The sequence below is a fragment of the Pan troglodytes genome, chromosome 9 (assembly GCF_028858775.2).
Source record: "Pan troglodytes isolate AG18354 chromosome 9, NHGRI_mPanTro3-v2.0_pri, whole genome shotgun sequence".
NCBI lineage: Eukaryota > Metazoa > Chordata > Mammalia > Primates > Hominidae > Pan > Pan troglodytes.
Window position 1 is genome coordinate 95295248 of NC_072407.2, and position 22581 is coordinate 95317828.

Consider the following 22581-nt stretch of genomic DNA (forward strand, 5'->3'; position numbering starts at 1 on the left):
TGAGATGGTATCTCATTGTGGTTTTGATTTGCATTTCTCTGATGGCCAGTGATGATGAACATTTTTTCATGTGTCTGTTGGCTGCATAAATGTCTTCTTTTGAGAAATGTCTGTTCATATCCTTCGCCTACTTTCTGATGGGGTTGTTTTATTTTTTTCTTGCAAATTTGTTTAAGTTCTTTGTAGATTATGGATATTAGCCCTTTGTCAGAAGGGTAGATTATAAAAACTTTCTCCCATTCTGTAGGTTGCCTGTTCACTCTGATGGTAGTTTCTTTTGCTGTGCAGAAGCTCTTTAGTTTCATTAGATCCCATTTGTCAATTTTGGCTTTTGTTGCCATTGCTTTTGGTGTTTTAGACATGAAGTCCTTGCCAATGCCTATGTCCTGAATAGTATTGCCTAGGTTTTCTTCTAGGGTTTTTATGGTTTTAGGTCTAACATTTAAGTCTTTAATCCATCTTGAATTAATTTTTGTATAAGGTGTAAGGAAGGGATCCAGTTTCAGCTTTCTACATATGGCTAGCCAGTTTTCCCAGCACCATTTATTAAATAGGGAATCCTTTCCCCATTGCTTGTTTTTGTCAGGTTTGTTAAAGATCAGATGGTTGTAGATGTGTCGTATTATTTCTGAGGGCTCTGTTCTGTTCCATTGGTCTATATCTCTGTTTTGGTACCAGTACCATGCTGTTTTGGTTACTGTAGACTTGTAGTATAATTTCAAATCAGGTAGTGTGATGCCTCCAGCTTCATTCTTTTGGCTTAGGATTGTCTTGGCAATACGGGCTCTTTTTTGATTCCATATGAACTTTAAAGTAGTTTTTTCCAATTCTGTGGAGGAAGTCATTGGTAGCTTGATGGGGATGGCATTGAATCTATAAATTACCTTGGGCAGTATGGCCATTTTCATGATATTGATTCTTCCTATCCATGAGCATGGAATGTTCATCCATTTGTTTGTGTCCTCTTTTATTTTGTTGAGCAGTGGTTTGTAGTTCTCCTTGAAGAGGTCCTTCACATCCCTTGTAAGTTGGATTCCTAGGTATTTTATTCTCTTTGAAGCAATTGTGAATGGAGTTCACTCATGATTTGGCTCTCTGTTTGTCTGTTATTGGTGTATAAGAATGCTTGTGATTTTTGCACATTGATTTTGTATCCTGAGACTTTGCTGAAGTTGCTTATCAGCTTACGGAGATTTTGGGCTGAGACAATGGGGTTTTCTAAACATACAATCATATCATCTGCAAACAGGGACAATTTGACTTCTTTTCCTAACTGAATACCCTTTATTTCTTTCTCCTGCCTGATTGCCCTGGCCAGAACTTCCAACACTATGTTGAATAGGAGTGGTGAGAGAGGGCATCCCCATCTTGTGCCAGTTTTCAAAGGGAATGCTTCCAGTTTTTGCCCATTCAGTATGATATTGGCTGTGGGTTTGTCATAAATAGCTCTTACCATTTTGAGATACGTCTCAGAGGTACAAAGAGGAGCTACTACTATTCCTTCTGAACTCATTGTGGTTTTGATTTGCATTTCTCTGGTGGCCTGGTGGTGACACAATCTCTCAGCATTTGCTTGTCTGTAAAGGATTTTATTTCTCCTTCACTTATGAAGCTTAGTTTGGCTGGATATGAAATTCTGGGTTGAAAATTCTTTTCTTTCAGAATGTTGAATATTGGACCCCACTCTCTTCCTGCTTGTAGAGTTTCTGCCGAGAGATCCGCTGTTAAGTCTGATGGGCTTCCCTTTGCAGGTAACCTGACCTTTCTCTCTGGCTGCCCTTAATATGTTTTCCTTCATTTCAACTTTGGTGAATCTGACAATTTATGTGTCTTGGAGTTGCTCTTCTCGAGGTGTTATCTTTGTGGCATTCTCTGTATTTCCTGAATTTGAATGTTGGCCTGTCTTGGTAGGTTGGGGAAGTTCTCCTGGATAATATCCTGAGGAGTGTTTTCCAAGTTGGTTCCATTCTCCCCAATACTTTCAGGTACACCAATCAGACGTAGATTTGGTCTTTTCACATAGTCCCATATTTCTTGGAGGCTTTGTTCGTTTCTTTTTACTCTTTTTTCTCTAAACTTTTCACTTCATTTCATTCATTTGATCTTCAATCACTGATACCCTTTCTTCCACTTGATTGAATCAGCTACTGAAGCTTGTGCATGTGTCACGTAGTTCCCGTGCCATGGTTTTCAGCTCCATCAGGTCATTTAAGGTCTTCTCTTCACTATTTATTCCAGTTAGCCATTTGTGTAATCTTTTTTCAAGGTTTTTAGCTTCTCTGCGAAGGGTTCGAACATCCTCCTTTAGCTTGAAGAAGTTTGTTACTACCGATCGTCTGAAGCCTTCTTCTCTCAACTCGTCAAAGTCATTCTCTGTCCAGCTTTGTTCCGTTGCTGGCGAGGAGCTGCGTTCCTTTGGTCTTTGAGGATGGTAATGTACAGATGGGGTTTTGGTGTGGATGTCCTTTCTGTTCGTTAGTTTTTCTTCTGACAGTCAGGACCCTCAGCTGCAGGTCTGTTGGAGTTTGCTGGAGGTCCACTCCAGATGCTGTTTGCCTGGGTATCACCAGCAAAGGCTGCAGAAGAGCTAATATTGCAGAACGGCAAATGTTCCTGCCTGAGCCTTCCTCTGGAAGCTTTGTCTCAGAGGGGGACCCGGCTGTATGAGATATCAGTTGGCCCCTACTGGGAGGCGTCTCCCAGTTAGGCTACTCGGGGGTCAGGGACCCACATGAGGAGGCAGTCTGTCCGTTCTCAGATCTCAAACTCTGCACTCGGAGAACCACTATTCTCTTCAAAGCTGTCAGAGAGGGATGTTTAAGTCTGCAGAAGTTTCTGCTGCCTTTTGTTTAGCTATGCCCTGCCCCCAGAGGTGGAGTCTACAGAGGCAGACAGGCCTCCTTGAGCTGCGGTGGGCTCCACCCAGTTCGAGCTTCCCGGCCACTTTGTTTACCTACTCAAGCCTCAGCAATGGCGGACGCCCCTCCACCAGCCTCGCTGCCGCCTTGCAGTTCGATCTCAGACTGCTGTGCTAGTGAGCACTGCTAGCTCACTGTGCTAGCAGTGAGCGAGGCTTTGTTGGCGTGGGACCCTCTGAGCCAGCGCAGGATATAATCTCCTGGTGTGCCATTTGCTAAGACTGTTGGAAAAGCGCATTATTAGGGTGGGAGTGTCCCAATTTTCCAGGTACCATCTGTCATGGCTTCCCTTGGCTAGGAAAGGGAATTCCCCAACCCCTTGTGCTTCCCTGGTGAGATGATGCCCTGCCCTGCTTTGGCTCACACTCCATGGGCTGCACCCACTGTCCAACAAGCCCCAGTGAGATGAACCCAGTACCTCAGTTGGAAATGCAAAAATCACCCGTCTTCTGTGTCGCTCAAGCTTGGAGCTGTAGACTGGCGCTGTTCCTATTGGTCATCTTGGAACCGGCAAGTAGTTTAATTTTTTTTTTGCAGCTTTTGTAAAAGGAAAAGGGGTTAAGTTCTTGATTTGATTCTCCACTTGGTCACTGTTGGTGTATAAGAGCTACTCATTTGTGTACATTAATCTTGTATCCAGAAACTTTGCTGAATTATTTTATCAGTCATGGGACATACTGTAATGTAATAAAAGCCATCTATGACAAACCCACAGCCAACATAATACTGAATGGGGAAAAGTTTAAAGCATTCCCTCTGAGAACTGGAGCAAGACAAGGATGCCCACTCTCACCACTCCTCTTCAACATAGTACTGGAAGTCCTAGCCAGAGCAATCAGACAAGAGAAAGAAATAAAGGGCATCCAAATTGGTAAAGAGGAAGTCAAACTGTCCCTGTTTGTTGATGATATGTTTACCTTCAACACCCTAAGGTTACCATTCCTTTTATAGACATAGGAAAATGGCTGTGAAGTGAGAAACCAAGCTAAAACAATCATGTAGGGGCTGAAAGAGAAGAGTTCACAGAGAAAATGGGAAAAATGGGTGTTTGCACAGGATGGGGGAAAGGAAAGTGGCAGAGACCATCAATACGGAAATCAAACAAAAGGATTAAACCCTTTCAGTCCAGAAAGTTTTACTGACACTTGTGCTATCAACCAGGTACAGTACTAGGTCTGAGAAATAAAGACATGAAAAAGGTATAATCTCTCCCAGTCCAGTGAGTTCATTTTCCTTCAGAGCCAATAACCATACTGGGTACTGATAAGCCAGACACTCTTAGATGCTAGTTTACAGTGATGAACACAAGAGATATGGGAGTCCCTTCCTTCATAAGGCTTGCTGTCTAGTGGTGAAAAATAACTTGTAAATTAACTTCAGTACAGCATGATCAAGGCTATTTTAAAAAGTTATACAGAAGCCAGGAGAAAAACCAATAAATTCTGGCTAGAGATAAAGAAAAGGAAGACTTGGAAGGAACAGTTAAGAAAGGTTTCACAGAACAGGTGACATTTAAGTTTCCAGACATTTAAGGTTCCAGATATAAACAAAACTTTTCTAGATGCTGAGACATGGTACACTGGAAAGAAAACTGACCAGAAATCCAAGCCCTAATTCCTAACTAGCTATGAACTCTTTTATAAAAGAGAGTTTGACTCAATGACTTCTTCCAATACTAAAAATCTAAGTGAATGGCTCAAATATAGCATACAGGGATAGTCTAAATCAGGGGTTAAAAAACTATGGTCTGCAGACCACCTATTTTTGCAAATAAAATTTTACCTAAATACAGCCATATCTATTTGTTTACATATTGTTGCCTATGGCTGAACTCAGTAGTTACAACAGAGACCATATGGTCTGCAAAGCAGAAAATACTTATTAACTGGCCCTCTACAGAAACAGTTTGCCAATTCTCAGTGAAATGAAGCATAGTCTATACTTAGAAAAGAGACTCAAATACACAAATGCACAAGAACCTACACACAGGTTCTTTAGAAAACATACTCACTCCATCATTTTGCATAAAAATATCTACAAGACAATCCTATACATTACTATGTAAAATGTTTACTGTACCATGGACATGTGGATAATTAATAAATATTATTGATTAAAATAATGATTAAAGAAGAGCAGGGGATAATGTAGGAATAATGATACCAGTCATAAAAGTGCTTTATAGTATTGTTTTGATGGAGGGATTTTTTATTTCATTGCTTTCCATATTTGTCCAAATACACTGTCAATCTCTTCCAAGACTGCAAACCACTTCTTCTTAAAGCAAACCTTCATAATATGAGAAAGTTTCTCAAAAAACTACAGAAAACTGTTCATTTTTGGACACAGTATCTTTTTACACAATGGCTATAATTACCGGATTTTAATAATGAATGCTCACTATTTTTACTTGATTTTTTAGCCTACTGGCTAAAGCCTTATATAGTTCTTTAAAGAATGTCAATGTAAAGAATACGCTTCCAAAGCATCTATGTATATGCTTTTGAGATCTAAGTTTCAGGTAGCTAAGAATCAGTAAATTATGTCATATTCTGATCTGAAAAAACAAGCATTATCAGTATTATAGCAAAACAGTGAAATCAACAATTACAGCAGAAATCCAACTTGCAAGAAAAAAGACTAAAGGAAAATTTATAAAGGAAGATCATTTATGAAAGGAACACATTTTCAAATTCAACTGTGGCTTCCACAGAAGAAATATAAAGCCATAACTAGGGCTTTAGAAGAAAATGATTTCACTAACTGGAGAAAAATACTCACTTGTTTCACATTTTCAGCTAAGAAGACAATATAAACACTACAGAATCCCAGCTGTGTTATCACCAGAAAAAAGTCAACCACACTCCTGAAAAAAGATATCCACAAATGAGTATCCATGAGAGCTACTGAAATGTCAATATATTTTATTTCTCTTTTCAAGAGTTTTAAAACATTTTATTATAGCATATATTCTCCTACTCAGTATGTCAGGAACTCAGAGCAGTTCATGCCAAATCTAACTTCCTGAAAATCTCCAGAAAGGCCACACTTAACTATAAACTACTCTACTAACACTGTTCTTCTTTTAATTCCCATCTCACATGTCATCTTTACAACAGGTAGCACTTTGCTGACTGCTTATGCTTCCTTATTTTTCTAGTCCTGTATTCATCTTACTTTGATTTGCCAGAGCCACCAATAATAAAGTTACATTTAAGTAACAAGACAATAAAATAAGGTTATGCTAAAATATAGCCATACCTCAGATAAGCATACAAATACTACAACTTTATTTGAAATAATGAGACTGCAACATTTTTCTTGTTTTCCTTTATTTAAAAAATTAATGAACACGATTATGTCATCATTTGACCAGGTCATGCTTTATAAATATCATTTTACTTCATCTACCATAATGATCCTGTGAAATGGGTATTACTGTAAACTCATTTCATACTGAGAAAAACAAACCACAATGATAAGTTTGATCAAGGTCAGAAAGCTGAAAAATGGTCAAGTTGAGATTAGAACCCAAGTCTGTTTAACTCTAAGGGTTACATATGTTTATTCCCCAACTTTATCATATTTTTACTTATATATATTGTTAGGTTAAAATACTTAAAATTAATATAATTTTAACAATCATATATTAATAACAGAGTAAGTACTTACCGCCCCCATGCTGCTTGCTTCTGAAGACAACTCCAAGGACTCACTTCCATAGCAAAGCTCACAGTGTCACTATAACCTAATGTTGACTTTTTAAACCTGTAATTTAATGACATACATACAAAGGAAAAAAGAAAAATTTTAAGGTGGTCCATAAAACCACCTCTTGAAATAAACATAAAATAAATGGGAATTAATAAATGCAAGGCTATGAACTGACAAATGAGTTACCAAAATGTCAAGATCTGCATACTTCTAAAGCATGCCTCATAAAGTTTTAAATGTTTAAATCTGTCCTTTTTACCAGTACATTAATTTTATCTACTGCTAAAGTTTATGTAAGTGCAGAACTCATGTAACTTAATATTTGTACTTTATTAATTTAAATATTTCAAATGCCTAAAACATCAACTACATTATTCATGTCTAAATTATTCCATTCTTAGAACAGCATTATTTAATAATACATCTGTGCAAGGCTGCACAATACATTTTCACATAAACTATCTCATTTAATCTTCCCATGAGGTAGGTATTATTTCTCCATTCTCTCTCTCTTTTTTTTTCCCAAGTATACATTGTTCTATAAAGCTCATAAATGATTTGCCCAAAGTTTTAAGAGTATATAACAACAACAAAAAAGAGTCAAGACTTGATATTAGGCTACTAGAATACATATGGTCTACTGTCCAGTAGAAGTATTTCATGATACAAAAATAAAGACAAATAATATTGTGTTGTTGACTACTAACTCATACATCAGCAGAGAGCACCAAAGGCATTATAATCAAAACAGAATTACTAACACATTGAAGACTATTATGCTATAGCTAAAAATCACACCACTGTCTCCATTGCCTCTATATATCTTTTCTAATTTTTTCCATTTATACTAAGAGAAACCATACTATTTCACTAATAAGGCTACCTTTTAAAAATAAATAGATTCCAACCAGATTTAAATTATATGAAATGCTACCTTCTTCCATATTCATTACCTTAGATTTATCTATGTAAAAGCTTAAAGGAAATACAAAGCACAGTAGAATATAAGACTATCTGATGCTCTAAATAAAAGATAGCTTTAAAATAAATAGGCTTAACAAATCCACATTTACCTCAGACATAGGAAGTGACTGCAACGTACCAATATGTGCATACAGTGAACAGAAATAATTCCTATAAACACAAGGCTGATTGGTCCAAGCTGTGGGGAAAAAAAATTTATAAGGTTTAAATATTTAACAGAAATTGAGTAATCTTATAAGCAATGAATCAATGGATTATTCACGTGCAGTGAATAAATATTTGTTGAGCAAAATGATTAGTCATTGCATAAGGGAAAACTAATAAACTTGATGCAGAAGGAATTTCGAGTAATATTTAAGACAACCACGTATAATTCCATCTTATTAACTTAGCTACTCAAACCTACGAATATGGAGTATAGACAACAAAGTAGGATAGAACACAAGATCATATTTAACATCAGATGGCAAGTCTACAACTATCAGTGACCCACCATTATAATTATATGCAACCATGCATCATTATCTAAATCCCGAAAACGCACAATATCAAACGGAGACTGTAAGCAATTTATTTCTTCTACAGACTGCTTCTTGGGTACTTACTATGTGTCAGAAACCAAGCTTATAAAATAATTATTTCAAAAAGTAGTAAATAAAATACTTTAAATATTTATTTACTAAAATTAAAGCAGTGCTAGTAATTACCCAGATACAACCAAAATATTGCCAAAGTTTATTTTTATAATCAAAAGTTTTTATCATCTAAATTAGGGGAACAAAACAGTCAAATGCAGGGATAGTTAAAACTGTTCTTAGAAAGTGATCTATTCAAAAAAGTTAAATATTATTTTATTACCTCATAAATGGGTTTCTCCCCTATCAAGGTTCTCTGTAATTATAATAATTACAATAACTGCCTCTAACAATGCTTTACGTATTGGTTTTTAAAAGTTATTGTTATTACTTTTCTTTTATTTATTTATTTTTCTTTTTGAGACAGAGTCTTGCTCTGTCGCCCAGGCTGGAGTGCAGTGGCACAATCTCAGCTCAATGCAAACTCCACCTCCCGGGTTCACGCCATTCTCCTGCCTCAGCCTCCTGAGTAGCTGGGACTACAGGCATCCGCCACCACGCCCGGCTAATTTTTTGTATTTTTTAGTAGAGACGGGGTTTCACCGTGTTAGCCAGGATGGTCTCAATCTCCTGACCTCGTGATCTGCCCACCTCGGCCTCCCAGAGTGCTGGGATTACAGGCGTGGGCTACCGCACCTGGCCAACTTTTCTTAACTGTTATTTAAATTCTGAAAACTGTATATTTGACTCTAAAAAACTATACAATGTCACGTTACCAATAATCTGCTCTATAAATATATTTGTTGCTGTGATTACACTGCTAAATTCAATTCCTGAAAATCCAAAATAATAATAAGATATAACTATACCTGGAAAAATCAAAGACTGTTTTAGGTTTGTGGCTTTTTTTGGCTAAATATTACAAATAAGTAATGAAGTAGAAATCAATAAAGTAATTATTATTTTTTGTTAAATATCATTATCACAGTTGACACAATTTTATCAAGACAACATCTAAATGATCATCTAAATGTCACCTTACCAGGTTATATTTGACTGGGCCAGATATTACGTTGCTATAAATGAGACTGAGAATTGCATCTTAACTGGTGATTACAAAGATAAGTCTTACCACTATGCCTGCATTTTTTATTGCCAATGGAAGTCCTAAAAGGCCAGTTCCAATATTTCCTTTAAGAAGGTGCATAAGAGTTTGTACAAATCTGAAAAGTAAAAGTTGTAAGACTTAAATATTTTAGAACAAAATCTATTATAACATGATCATGGTTTTAGTACTAGAAGGGAACTGAAAATTAATCTAGGCAAGGAACCAAATAACATTTCCATCCCACCACTGGGCCAGAAGTCATACTTGGTTCAAGTCCTATCTTTGCTAATTAAAAGTGGAATAACAAGAGTTATTGTGGATATTAAATGACATAGTTAAGTGAAATATCCGCCAAACAAGATACTAAAAAATTAAATTAAAAAAGACTAAAGGCATTCTCTTTACAGTGTGGTTTTGTACACAGTGAAGCAATAAATTTTTTTTAAAAAGTAATTTTCTCATAAGATATTTTGCTGTTATGATTTTCAAAACAATGTTGAGTATTTGGTTGGTAACACAGCAATGTATTGACACTACCTATGTAACCATGATACTAAACACATTTGATCTATGATTGTCAACCTAAGAAGTTAATTTAAAAAAAATACAAGTTTTAAAACTATATGAATCAACAGGTAAGATAAACACGAATTAATTTTTAGATACTATGAATTCTGTAAGGGATTTGACCTAAGAGTAGTTTCCAGAAGCATCTGAAGGAAGTATCTTCATCAGGAAGAAATAAGTTGAAACGAAAATGAAGAGCAAAAAGTGTAAACTTAAGAAACTAAAATGTTTACCTAAATATTTTTTCAGTTTATATTCTTCTTTTCTGATCAATTGCATATTACTTTGCTGAACCATTAAACTATTATTAGAATGAGAAGTTACTCAAATCTATTAACGATGACAAAATGTCAAAAAAGGTTTTCAAAAGTTACAATGCATTTCTACCTCCACGACTTTGTTTCAGTATAAAGAAGCATGTACTACCTCCTGATCATTTCAGACATCACTTCTCTTAACATTCCTGTTCCACTTAATCAGATCTCCCTTCTTTCAAGATCCCTAGCATTTGTTACACATCATCACTCCAGTAATTCCTATACACTGCTCTGTGATTTAAATGCATTTCTTTCCCAAATAGACTATAAACTCATTGAAGGTGGAGACTATGTCTTATATTTGTGTCTTGTAATGTAATAGAATGTCTTGCCTGTAGAAGAAGATTACAAAATACATACTGAATTAAAAGAAAAGGAGACTTATAAACCATAACACTTACGAAATGCCCTCTTGATCATCAAGTTGGTAATGCTTCTGAACAGGCAGAAGCTCTTGCTCATGTTCTTCATCTGATGTCCCATCAAAATTCTGCTCATTTATCAAGGGCCTCATTACATCCATATCTTTAAAAAAGAAAAACAAAGTACTTCACTATTGCTTAAAAAAGTTGGATAAAGCTGGTATAAATGAATTTTAAAATATTAGGAAACACCATTTGTACTCATCTTTACTATTTCCATCCTAAGTTAGTTCATACTAATACCCTGAGTTTTAGTACATTTAAAAAGAAACAACTAAATTTATTTGCTGGATATTCTGTTTGGAATATGCAGTGCAAGGTGAAAGCTTAAATATTAAATGCAAAACTTTTTCTGCTTTATCCACAAGAGGTTAATAGTAAATGATCATAGAATTACACCATGAGAAATGTAAAGAAATGATCAAATATATTTTCATCTCTGCTTAGCTTCAAATCATACTGTACAGGTAAATAGTAATCACGTTTTTAAATACTTGATGAAAATTACAAAGTGATTCCAATATTTAAAATGTCAGTATCAAAATTTGCCCTTTACCACTTTATCAGTGTGTATTTCCTGAGAACAAGGATATTCTCTTAAATATTCATATTATCAAATTCAGGTTAACATTGATGCAATACTCTATTTAATCTACATTCCATATTCCACTTTCATCAGTTATACCAATAAATTCCTCTTAGCAATTTTTTCCTCCGTCCAGGAGTATATATTGCATTTAATTGAGTTGTTCTAGTGGTTTCTTTGCCATTATATTTTTTATGATGCCTTTAATCATCCTTTTTTCTTACTTAATTTTTTACTATCTTGTTTGACTGTTTTAAGTGGTACTCTCTGACTTCTACCTATTACCTATACAACAATTAATAATTTAATTCTAGTTTTTCCTGTCTCTGTTCCTTAGTTTCTCATGTTTAGTTGTATTCTTTCTACTTTGACAATACATATGATGTTTTTCATACTGTCCTTCAAATTATGTCTCTACTCATTTCTTAGACCTGTATCTACAATCAATATCAATATTCACTATCAGTTCTCTGCCAAAGTTTCCTCAATCTTCTCTTGGCTGGAAGAAGTACATCTTCTTAAAAGGTATGCATCAGAATGGCCTGCAGGGCTTGCTAAAACACACAATAATGGACTCCATCCCAAAGTTTCCCACTCAGTAAGTCTGGGGTGGGCCTGAAAATATGCATTTCTAACAAGTTCCCCAGTGCTGCTGATGTTGCTGGTCTGGGGACCACACTTTGAGGACCACTGCTCTAACTGATTCCTCAGGAGGGTCTCATGGGCACAGTGTTCCCTGAGTTTTTACATGTTTCACAATGTTTTTCTTTATAGCCTGGATAACTTGAGGAACAACTAGATATAAAATCCTTGGCTCACACTTTCATTCCTTGAGTTTCTTGAAAATGCTGTTCCACTTTTGCCTTGCTTTTATATGCTACTTTTGAGACATCTGATGGCAGACTAATTTTCTCAGCCATTAAGTAACTTGTTCTTTTTCCTAGAGTTCCTGAAGATATTTTCTTTGTCTTTAAAGTCTAGTAACTTTACTACATGTCTTGGGGTTGACCATGCTAAGTCAGTTTTCCCAGGGCTACAGTGGGCCCCTTTTGATATGTTGATTTAGGTTTTTTCTTATTTCTACTATAAAGTTTTCTTGGATAATAGCTTTAAATATGTATTTGGTTCAAATACTTCTTCTTTAGATATTTCAATTACATGCATGTTGGGTCTTCTTTGCCTGTCTTCCATTCAACCACTTTATATCTCTGACCCTTCTGATGTCTGTCTTTACCTCATTCTCATTCATATCTGCCTTAAGTGACACATTAAATTTTCATTTCAATACATTCTCCCTTACATCTTGTAATTTATTTCTTATTTGTGATTTTTCCTATTTCTAAGTATTTCATACACAGGAATCCTAGTTCAAGAGTGTTCCCTCTGTCACTATAGTGAAGTTCAGTTTATTTCATAGACAATGTTGAGCTGTTAGGGGTGAGCAAAAGCAGCTGGCATGTCTTCTAGTTCTCTTTCATTTCTGCAGGACCACCAATTTTCCCCATTACTTTGTTCTTTCCCTCCCTTGCCATCTGAGGGGCATCTCCACTGCTCTATTTATCTCTCACCTCCAGAAGCAATGTTTTGTCAAGGCTTCCCCCTTCAGTCCTGCTCAAATTCACATTCCTGTACTCAGTGCTATGAATTACTAACTTCTAGACCTGACCTCTGTTTAGACGTTTAACAGTTTAAATTAGACTTTCTCTTTCTGAAGGAGATTTTCATAGTGCTTGATCCAGTTTCCTGCTCCCCGCTCTTCTTTTCCAACGAAATACTAAAGACTCCCCTCCCCCACTCTCCATGCTTGTAGCAGCAACAGAAATTTTCTGTTTTTATACTTATAGATAATTTGAGGTTCATGGTATCCTTGATCTCCTCGCAATGCTAAAAGAGTAATTTCATGAATGGTTTACTTGTGCTTCAAGTTGAATTCACAGGTTTTAGGGGAGGATGTGTTGAGAGATTAGGATTTTAGCAGCCTCCATTAGCCCAGTGCCAACTGGAATTCAGCATATTCATTCTTAATAAGAGTAAAGTGATGCCTTAAGATACTGGAAGATGCTTGAAAACAGTCTATAAAATTATTTACATATTCTTCTTCTAATAACGTAACTAATATGTGTAGAGTAAAATTCACAGAATTATCAGTCCCAAATTCCTGAAGTCAAAAATGATGAGGATTTTCTATAATTCGAAGTTCCCAACTTTTCTTTTGGCTGGTTTTTCTAACCCTTTAATCTTTAGGACATTCTCCATACATTGTTTTGTAGGATTTCCTTGTTTCTTGTTTTCCAGTTTCAAAGGTGGCACAGTCTAGAACTATACACAGTAAAAATTGTTTCCCCAGTATTAGGTCTACTGGGATATCTACTATCTCACATTTACTCTAGAAATTTATTATGTTCACCTTCTGTTTGGATAAACCCTATATCCTTTTCTGTTATACTCTATACAAAATAAATTGGTACTCTTGTAAACCTATCACACTGGTTTCCTAGGGCTCTCATAATCAAGTACTACAAGAGAATTTATTGCCTCAAAGTTCTTGAGGCTATTAGTCTGAAAAAGTGCTGGGAGGGTTGGTTCCTTCTAAAGGCTGGGAGGGAAAGCTCTGTTCCAGGCAGGCCTCTCTCCTTGGTTTATGGACAGTCATCTTCAAGTTCACATGACATTCTCTCTGTAATCATGTCTGTGTTTAAATTTCCCCTTTTTATAAGGACACCAGTCATATTGGATTAGGGACCCTCCCTACTCCAGCAAAGCCTCACCTTTTTTTTTTTTTTTAGACAGAGTTTTGCTCTTGTTGACCAGGCTGGAGTACAATGGTGCGATCTTGGCTCACTGCAATCTCCGCCCCCCCAAGTTCAAGCAATTCTCCTGCCTCAGCCTCCAGAGTAGCTGGGATAACAGGCGTGCACCACCACGCCCAGCTAATTTTTGTATTTTTAGTAGAGACAGGGTTTCACCATGTTGGTCATGCTGGTCTCAAACTCCTAACCTCAGGTGCCTCAGCCTCCCAAAGTGCTGGGATTACAGGCATCAGCCACTGCTCCTGGCCATGGTCTCATCTTAACTAATTACAGCTACAATGACCCTATTTCTAAATAAGGTCACATTCTGAGGTATGCAAGGCTATGACAACATATAAATTGAGGGGTGGGGGGACTATTTAATCCATAACAACCATCATTATTAGTTGTATGAACTTCAGTTTCAACCATCAATATGTTAATATTTTTATTCCTAAATGTACTCCACTGCCCTTGCTGACTAGAGTTCATTTGCGTTTATTCATTTAGCTTATCCAAATTATCAGTTATTTGACCTTTCTGATTTCTTTCTGTCAGGGAGTGTGCAGTATGTTCTGTGCTGTACTAAGCATACTATCTGTCCTCAATAAAGATAGTTATCACTACCAATATTTCAAAAACTGAACAATCTGTTATTTAAAGCACACTGCCCAAGAGATCACAGCAGTAAGGAAAGTACGGAAAATGGTAAGTTTTTTCATATCTTTAACAACAATATGAACTCTAAATGATGTTTATTTGTAATGGCATTATTGAAGAGTTTATTTTTAATATCATTTAAAATAAACCTGGAAATCTAGAATTGTTAAAATTACCTATAAATAGTAGTTTTGTAATTCACAGAATTAAGTTTTTAAAAATAGTATTACAATGTTCAGAATCCGAAGTAAAAATTAGTTGGGACCTCCGTCACTCTGAACAAACTCACATTGTTTAGCAGCTATCATATTTATTTAACTTTGTTCAACAGTGTGATCCCTATTATCACACTTTTCCTTACTTCTTAAAGTCATTAATTTTCAATGTTACATTTTCTAGAAAACATTAAACATGACTTACTGTGAAAAATACCTTTTCATATATATATTTGCTTTAAATTCATCTCATCCTTCACGTTTAAAACCTTAACAAAAATTTAATTATTCCTGGGTACAAAAAATACAGATAGGTAGGAGGAATAAGATCTAATGTTCTATAGCACAATACGGCAACGGTAGTTAACAATAATTTGTTATGTATTTCAAAATAACTAGAGAAATGGATTTGAAATGTTCCCAACACACACAAAAAAAGGATAAATATTTGAGATAATGGATATCCCAATTATCCTGATTTGATCATTACATATTGTATGCTTATATCAAAATATCTTATGTACTCCACAAATACGTACAATTATGTGCCCACAAAAAATTTTTTTATTGAATTATTCCAGGAAACTCCTTTAACTCTCTTATAATGAGATTAAAGTAAGTTAATTTTTCGAAGTTTAAATAATTTGAGATAAAAATACTTCTTAATAGTGTTAGGAATTTAAGAAGTACATATTTATTTACTATTTTGATTCTACCATTAAAGAACCATGCAATGTGACGTTACTAGCTAAGTTCTAACTATGCGCTTAAATACATTTTTCTTTTTTTTGAGACAGAGTCTCACTCTGTCACCCAGGCTGGAGTGCAAGGGCGTGGTCTTGCCTCACTGCAACCTCCGCCTCCCAGTAAATACATTTTTCTAACTACATCTGAAAAATCTCTAAGACTTTCCCTCCAGTTTTAGTATACAGAGAGGTAACATTACATACTAAAAAATGTTTATCTGTTAAACTAAGTAAACTAAGAAAAGGTAAAGCAATCAGGTTTTAAGACTGAGCATATCAACTTGAATGATATAAAACAGCTCTTAAATCTAAAGAGTAAATTGAAAAACACCTAACTAGAAATATCTAGGAAATACTTAGTACCCAAGAAGTTGCATCTTTAAATGGTAAGAGCCTATATATACCTAGATCTCTGAACATTAGATTAATAAATAGAGTCAACTAGTCATTTATAACTTTTAGAAGCTCCAGGTAATACTATATATAACATGCTAAATTGTATTTTTGTTTCCAATTTAGGTATACACTATAGAAAAATGCAGTAATATGATTTCCTTACACTTAACTCTAATTTTTTAGGAGAGCTTTTAGCCCTGGCATTGGTCACAAGGCTGAGTGGGGCATTCCAGGCTTGAATACAATTGCGTGCTTGAGAAACTTTAGGTTGGTTTAATGTCACTGAAACTGAAGGTAAATGTATATGGCAGAAGATTAAGCTGGAAAGCTTGATAAGTTTTCTAATCAGTGTTGTCGAGAATCGCGTCCCTTTCCTATGGAAGGTTTCTGGCTCAGATTCAAGAAAGACGGCACCCATCACTACCACCATATCCTCCCCTTGGTTATTTCACACTGTGATGTCAGATGAAAAGTATGAGGTAAAGAATTAGCATTCATACTCTCTCTGGGAACTGCCTGTGGAATTCCCTGAAAGACATATATATGAAAGTGGTTACCAGGAGTTGTTTTTCCTGGTACAATAGACTCCCATGGCTTACCTTTTAGTTTGCTAGTGAAAAGGATGTCAAAGACTATGATGGCTTTTATGCACAACAGCATTATAGGCGAACACATTACGGAAGCTGATGCAAAGAGGAATAAGCCCTCTCACAAAATTTACTGGTTTCTGGCCCTTCTCAAAAACCCCTATTAATAGAATGTCATCCTCACTAATATCCACTAACAATAGTCCCTCAACACAAAAGCTCTCTGCCTCATATCTGAATGTATTCAATTAAATAGGTTACAATGGTTTCCTATTCAATTTCACAAATATTAATGAGGCCCTAATATATGTTAAACACCATTAGATGCTGAGAATAATTACTAAAACTCAAAAAAAATATCCTGCCTTCATGGAGCTCAAATTTTAGTGAAGGAAAGAGACAATAAGATAATAAGTAAAACAGAGATAAGTTGGATAGTGTTAAGTGCTAAGGAGAAACACAAGGATTGAGACAGAGAGCCTCTAATTTTGGAGAGACAGCCAAAGGAGGCCTCACTGAGAAAGTGGCATTTCAAAGAAGTCCTGAAGAAGGAGCAGGAGTGAGCAGCGTGGATATCCTGTGGGAGGGAGAGTAATCTAGGCAGCAGGAACAAAGGCAAAGGCCCTCAGGATGGGAGTCTGGTGTGCTTAAGGAACAAGGAGGGCAGGGTAGCCAGAGAGGAATGAGTGCGGGGGAGGAGTAGGGGATGAGATCAGATCAGAGGTGACAGAAGGCAGACTGCACATAGCCTTGTAGACCATTCTACGTGACATGAAAAGCCACTAGAGCAGTGCCTTCCAGTAGGAATGCAATGTAATATAAATGTAAATTTACGTTACACAAATTTTTTGTAGTAACTTTTTTACAAAGAAAAAAGGAACAGGTGAAATTAATTTTAATATTTTATTTAACTTATCTAAAATATCATTTCAACATGTAATCAACAGTAAAAAATTAAGATATTTTAGATTCTATTTTTCATACTAAGTCTTTGAAATGCAGCATGTATTTTACACTTACAGCACATTTCAGTTTGAACACACCACGTTTCAAGCGCTCAATAACCATATAACTAATGGCTATTGCACTGAACAGCACAGCACTAGAGAGTTTTGGGTCTTGGAGTGATATCATCTGATTTACATTTTAACCAGATTCCTCTGGGCCTATTTTCTCATATGTACAATGAAAATAATAACTTCTATTACATAGGAGTTTTGTGATGTCATCACAAATGATAATGTATATGAAGTTATTATATACATTACATATATGTTACATAGATAGAATATGAAGAATGAAATAATGTATATGAAGCATACAGCCTAGACCCTGGCACATAAATAAGTAATCAATAAACACTTTTTTTGTCTTCCTCCATATATTAGAAGCATATTAAGCTCTATGGGATTTTTAAATGCCAATCTTTGACAAAAATTAGAAATAATTTGATAATAATTAATACTTCTGAGCATTTATGACCTATAAACTGTGCTGTAAGATTGAGTATGCAAAGATGGGCAAAACATGTTATATCTGCCAGAAGGAAATAGAGATTAGTGAGGGAGATAAACACTTAACAACTCAACATGGTAAACAGAGTTAAGAATATATGAAATAAAAACTGACACCCCAAAGGAATTAAAGATTATAGAACCCAATTTACATTACACATAATGTCTATTATTTTCGCCCAATGTTTTGCTGTAATTTTTGGCTAAGTACTAAATTGGGCAGCTCTGGAAAATGCTGTGATTATTATTGTAAAAATTAATGATGCCTTATAAACTAAAACACTATTAAGGAATAGGTGTGCTACCTATTTATGAGTGGAGAAATTATATATAAATAAGAAACACTAGCTTGATTCAATATTATACAACATTTATTATACACCATATATCTGATGTTAGGTGTATTACATAGTACACGATAGGGATACATTAATGGTGCATACAAATGGAACATTCTTAAATTAGGCAGTGCTTGTATGCTCTCTTATTTGCCAAGAAAATTGTTTGAATCTCAATTTTCAAGCCTAAAACCAATATAAATTTCAAGTTGTAGACAAAATGTTCTAAAATCACATTAATTTAGCAATATCCTATGTATTAAAGTCTTAAAAATGTTTATTTCTTTCACCTAGTAATTCTACTTCTGGCAAGCTAGTGTATGCAGAAGAGGATTTTGCACAAGAATGTTCATTAAAACATTACTGACGTTGAAAATTGGGAAACAACCTAAACGTACAGCAATCAGGAGATTACTAAATTAACTAAGGCACAGTTACTTTATGAAATATTGCACTGACATTAAATTATGGTTGTGAGGTCTGAGTAAAACAGGGAAAAGTGTATCATATGCTAAGTGGGAAAAGTTGAATATCTGCAATATGATTACAATCATGTTTTTAAAAATTAAGTAGAAATAAGGGGAAGTAAATATATCAAAATGTGAACAAGTTTACCAGAATATAGACGGACAATTGGATCATTAGTGTGCTTTTCCTTCTCTGGAAAATGTAAAAAAAATAAAAATAAAAAAAATTTTAAAAAAGTAGTTGTAGCAAACTTGCATTACTTTTATAATAAAATTTAAAAATCACTTGTATTTTGGCAATAGAAAAACTAAAAGAAAGTAGAAATAGTTTCATTTTTTAAAATAACATAATATTGTCACCCGAATCTATAAAGTACTCTCTAGATATAAAATAAGAACCATTACTATTTTGTTCATTTCTGAGGTGGAAGAAATATACACAGCAAGAAACTTTCCAGAGGTCCCTATGGGATATGAAATAAAGTGCAGACCTTAAGCTATTTACATACCTTACGAGAACCTGTATCTTAACATCTCTACCAGTGCTTTTTACATAAATACCCATTTTTGGAAATTCTTTTTTTAAATTAAATAACACTTGGTCATTGTAGAAAATCAGAAAATATATAAACATTTTTGAAATTAAAAATTACTTCATTACCCACAAATTACTACTGTTAACATTTTAGAGTACATGTTCACAGGCACACACACATACACACAAACAACTCTCATTATGTTCTCATTCTGTCTCCTAGCTTTAAATACTATCTATATGCTGATAACATCCAAATTTACATTTCCAGACCAGACCTTTCACTAATGCTAGACATAAAATCCAATTGCCTACTTGACATGTGCACTTTGATATCTAATGGACATCTCAAACTTAACATGCCCCAAACTGAACTGGTCTTCACCAGCAAGCCTGCTATTCCTGCAACTTTACCCATTTGTATTAGTTATCTATTGCTGTATAACAATTTATGGCTATTGTCCGGAGCCCTCAGTTTTGTGCAACATGGAGCTTTCCTTAGGGCTGCTTGAGTCTCCTCACAACATGACAGCTGGCTTCCCTTCAAGTGAGTAATTCAAAAAGAGAAGGCAAGGAGGAAGGCACAATGCACTTTATTATCTAGTATTGAAGTCATACATCATCACTTCTACCATAATCTATTCATTAGACACAAGTTACTAAGTCCAGCCCCCACTTGAAGGGAAGGAAATTAAGTTTCTCCTACTTAAGAGAAAAACATCAAAGACTCTGTAGGTATATTACAAAACTACCATAATATCCCAGTTAATAACAATTTCATTCTTCTAGATACTCAGGTCCCTGGAGTCTTCCATGTCTCCTCCATTTTACTCTCTAACCCTCACCCATTCTGTCAGGAAATCACACTGGTTCTTTCAAAATATATCTAGAGGCTAACTATGTCTATTCACCTCCACTGCCACTACCATACTGCTCTGAAGGACACCCATATCTTTCCTGAATTACTGAAATATTCTTCTGCTTTTACTTTTGCCCCCTTACAGTTTATTCGTCACATGGCAGTCAATGCAATCCTTTTAAAACAAGGCAGATCATGACACTCCTCTGTTCAAACCCTGCATTGTTCCCCCCTTCCCTCAGGGTAAAAGTCACAGTTTACATTACCTACAAGACCCTACATAATTTGGCCTCATCGCCACCTCCATCACTCTGCTTCAGCCACTTTGGCCTCCTTGCTATTCCTTTAGTTATTCTTTCTGCCTGGAGTAGTCGTTCCCCAGATATCCATTTGGCTAATTTCCTTACCTCTTCCAAGTCTTTACTCAAATTGTACCTTTTCAATAAGGCCCATCCCAACCATTTTATAAAATACTGTAAACTGCCTAGCCCCCACCCTCATTCCTGATTTCCCTTACCCTGCTCTTGTTTTCCATAGCACTTTTCACCTAACATACTATATAATTAACTGGTTATTGTCTTTACTGCTTACTCTCTGCTTCCCATTACTAAATACAAGCTCCATTAAGAACAGGAATTTTTATCTGTTTTGCTCACGATGTATCTCAAGTGCCTAGGGGAAGCTCAATGAATATGTGTTGAATTAATGAAAATATAAAACTTTAAAAAACTGAAATAATTTGAAACTTTTCAGTTAAAGAAAATGTACATGCTGAACATCTTTCCATATCACTTTTAATGGTAGGCAGTGTAAAACTATACCACAATTTAACCAATTTCCTTTCATTGTACTTTAGTTAACAGCTTTTCTCCATATACTATAATGAAAACCTCTTGATATAAGTATGGGTTACATTACTTATTTCCTCGGGAAATATTCTGAAGGAGAATTGCTGGGTCAAACGATAAGTTTTTTTTTTTTTTTTTTTTTTTGAGACAGAGTCTCGCTCTGTTGCCCAGGCTGGAGTGCAGTGGCATGATCTCGGCTCACGGCAAGCTCCGCCTCCTGGGTTCACGCCATTCTCCTGCCTCAGCCACCCGAGTAGCTGGGACTACAGGCGCCCGCCACCACGCCCGGCTAATTTTTTGTGTTTTTAGTAGAGACGGGGTTTCATCGTGTTAGCCAGGATGGTCTCCATCTCCTGACCTTGTGATGATCCGCCCGCCTCGGCCTCCCAAAGTGCTGGGATTACAGGCGTGAGCCACCGCGCCAGGCCGATATGTACATTTTTAAGGATAAATATATTATCCCTTTCCTGCCAGCAATGCATAAGAATACCCATTTCTCCATATCCTCACTAAGACAGGTTATTAATGAATGAAACCTGAGTTCACATTTGGGTTCTGCCATTAATAAGCTTAAAATTACTATATCTATAACATGGAGATCATGATAGCACCTATCTCAATTGCTGTGAGGATTAAAGACAATGCATAGGTAAATCACTTAGCACACTGTTTGCACACAGTAAGCACGCAATAAAATGTTAAGTTTATTGTTTCTACCATTATTACGGCCTGAAAACAATTCCATTGCAAAGTGCCCTGCAGGCTATTAGAGGAATAACAACAACCTATCAGTTACTTATAATACGGTATTTTTTAAAGTTCAACGGTTTTCTTGAAGATTCCATTTAGATTTAATTTTTTAATTACATTTAATCAGCATCGAATGAAAAATACTCCCAAGTATAGTACATATAACTGGGAGAGCGATCATTTTACCACCCTGATCCTTACTTTTTTATTTTGGACAGCGGGAAACCGTAAACAAACACGCCCTGTCGCCAAGAAACAAGATGGGAGGAAAGCAGCAAAAAACAAACTTTGTCAAGTGAGCAAGCTACAGGTATCTCCTGTTCATTCTGGTCAGCACGACCTGTTCGAAACTCTGGGATAACAAGGAGTAAAATGAGGATTCATCTGGAGATTCCGAATGGAGCTGCAGCATTTGAAAAGCAGAACAATGATAACTTCCTTAAAGCATCATTGGGAAAAAAACCGTGAGTCACGGCGCAGGCTCTCGCGTCTTTGACGTGTACCCACAGGGCCCCGCCCCACTCAACACACACACTCACCCACACGCGCGCGCGCGCAAACACACACACACATATTTTAACGTCCTATTCAGGCCTGGGCTTCGTCTGACCAAGTTCTCGGGGTCAGATAACCGGTTCCTTTGCGGATGCTGACCACGGGGTCAGTTAGCAATCAGGCCTCAACTC

The 22581-nt window shown here is 35.9% G+C and overlaps 1 protein-coding gene across 7 annotated transcripts in view; it reads right to left on the reverse strand.

The window, feature by feature from the left end:
• The window catches only part of SLC36A4 (solute carrier family 36 member 4), a 275950-nt gene that overhangs the window by 51741 nt on the left and 201628 nt on the right, over nucleotides 1–22581 (reverse strand). For all 7 annotated transcript variants that reach the window (XM_054662606.2, XM_024347383.3, XM_063784409.1 and 4 more), the window contains 5 exons: nucleotides 10585–10708; nucleotides 9324–9414; nucleotides 7706–7794; nucleotides 6591–6686; nucleotides 5700–5784 (listed from right to left, as the gene is read on the reverse strand). In XM_054662606.2, the coding sequence (XP_054518581.1) occupies nucleotides 5700–5784; nucleotides 6591–6686; nucleotides 7706–7794; nucleotides 9324–9414; nucleotides 10585–10708 (485 nt within the window). The remainder of the gene's footprint in view (nucleotides 1–5699; nucleotides 5785–6590; nucleotides 6687–7705; nucleotides 7795–9323; nucleotides 9415–10584; nucleotides 10709–22581) is intronic.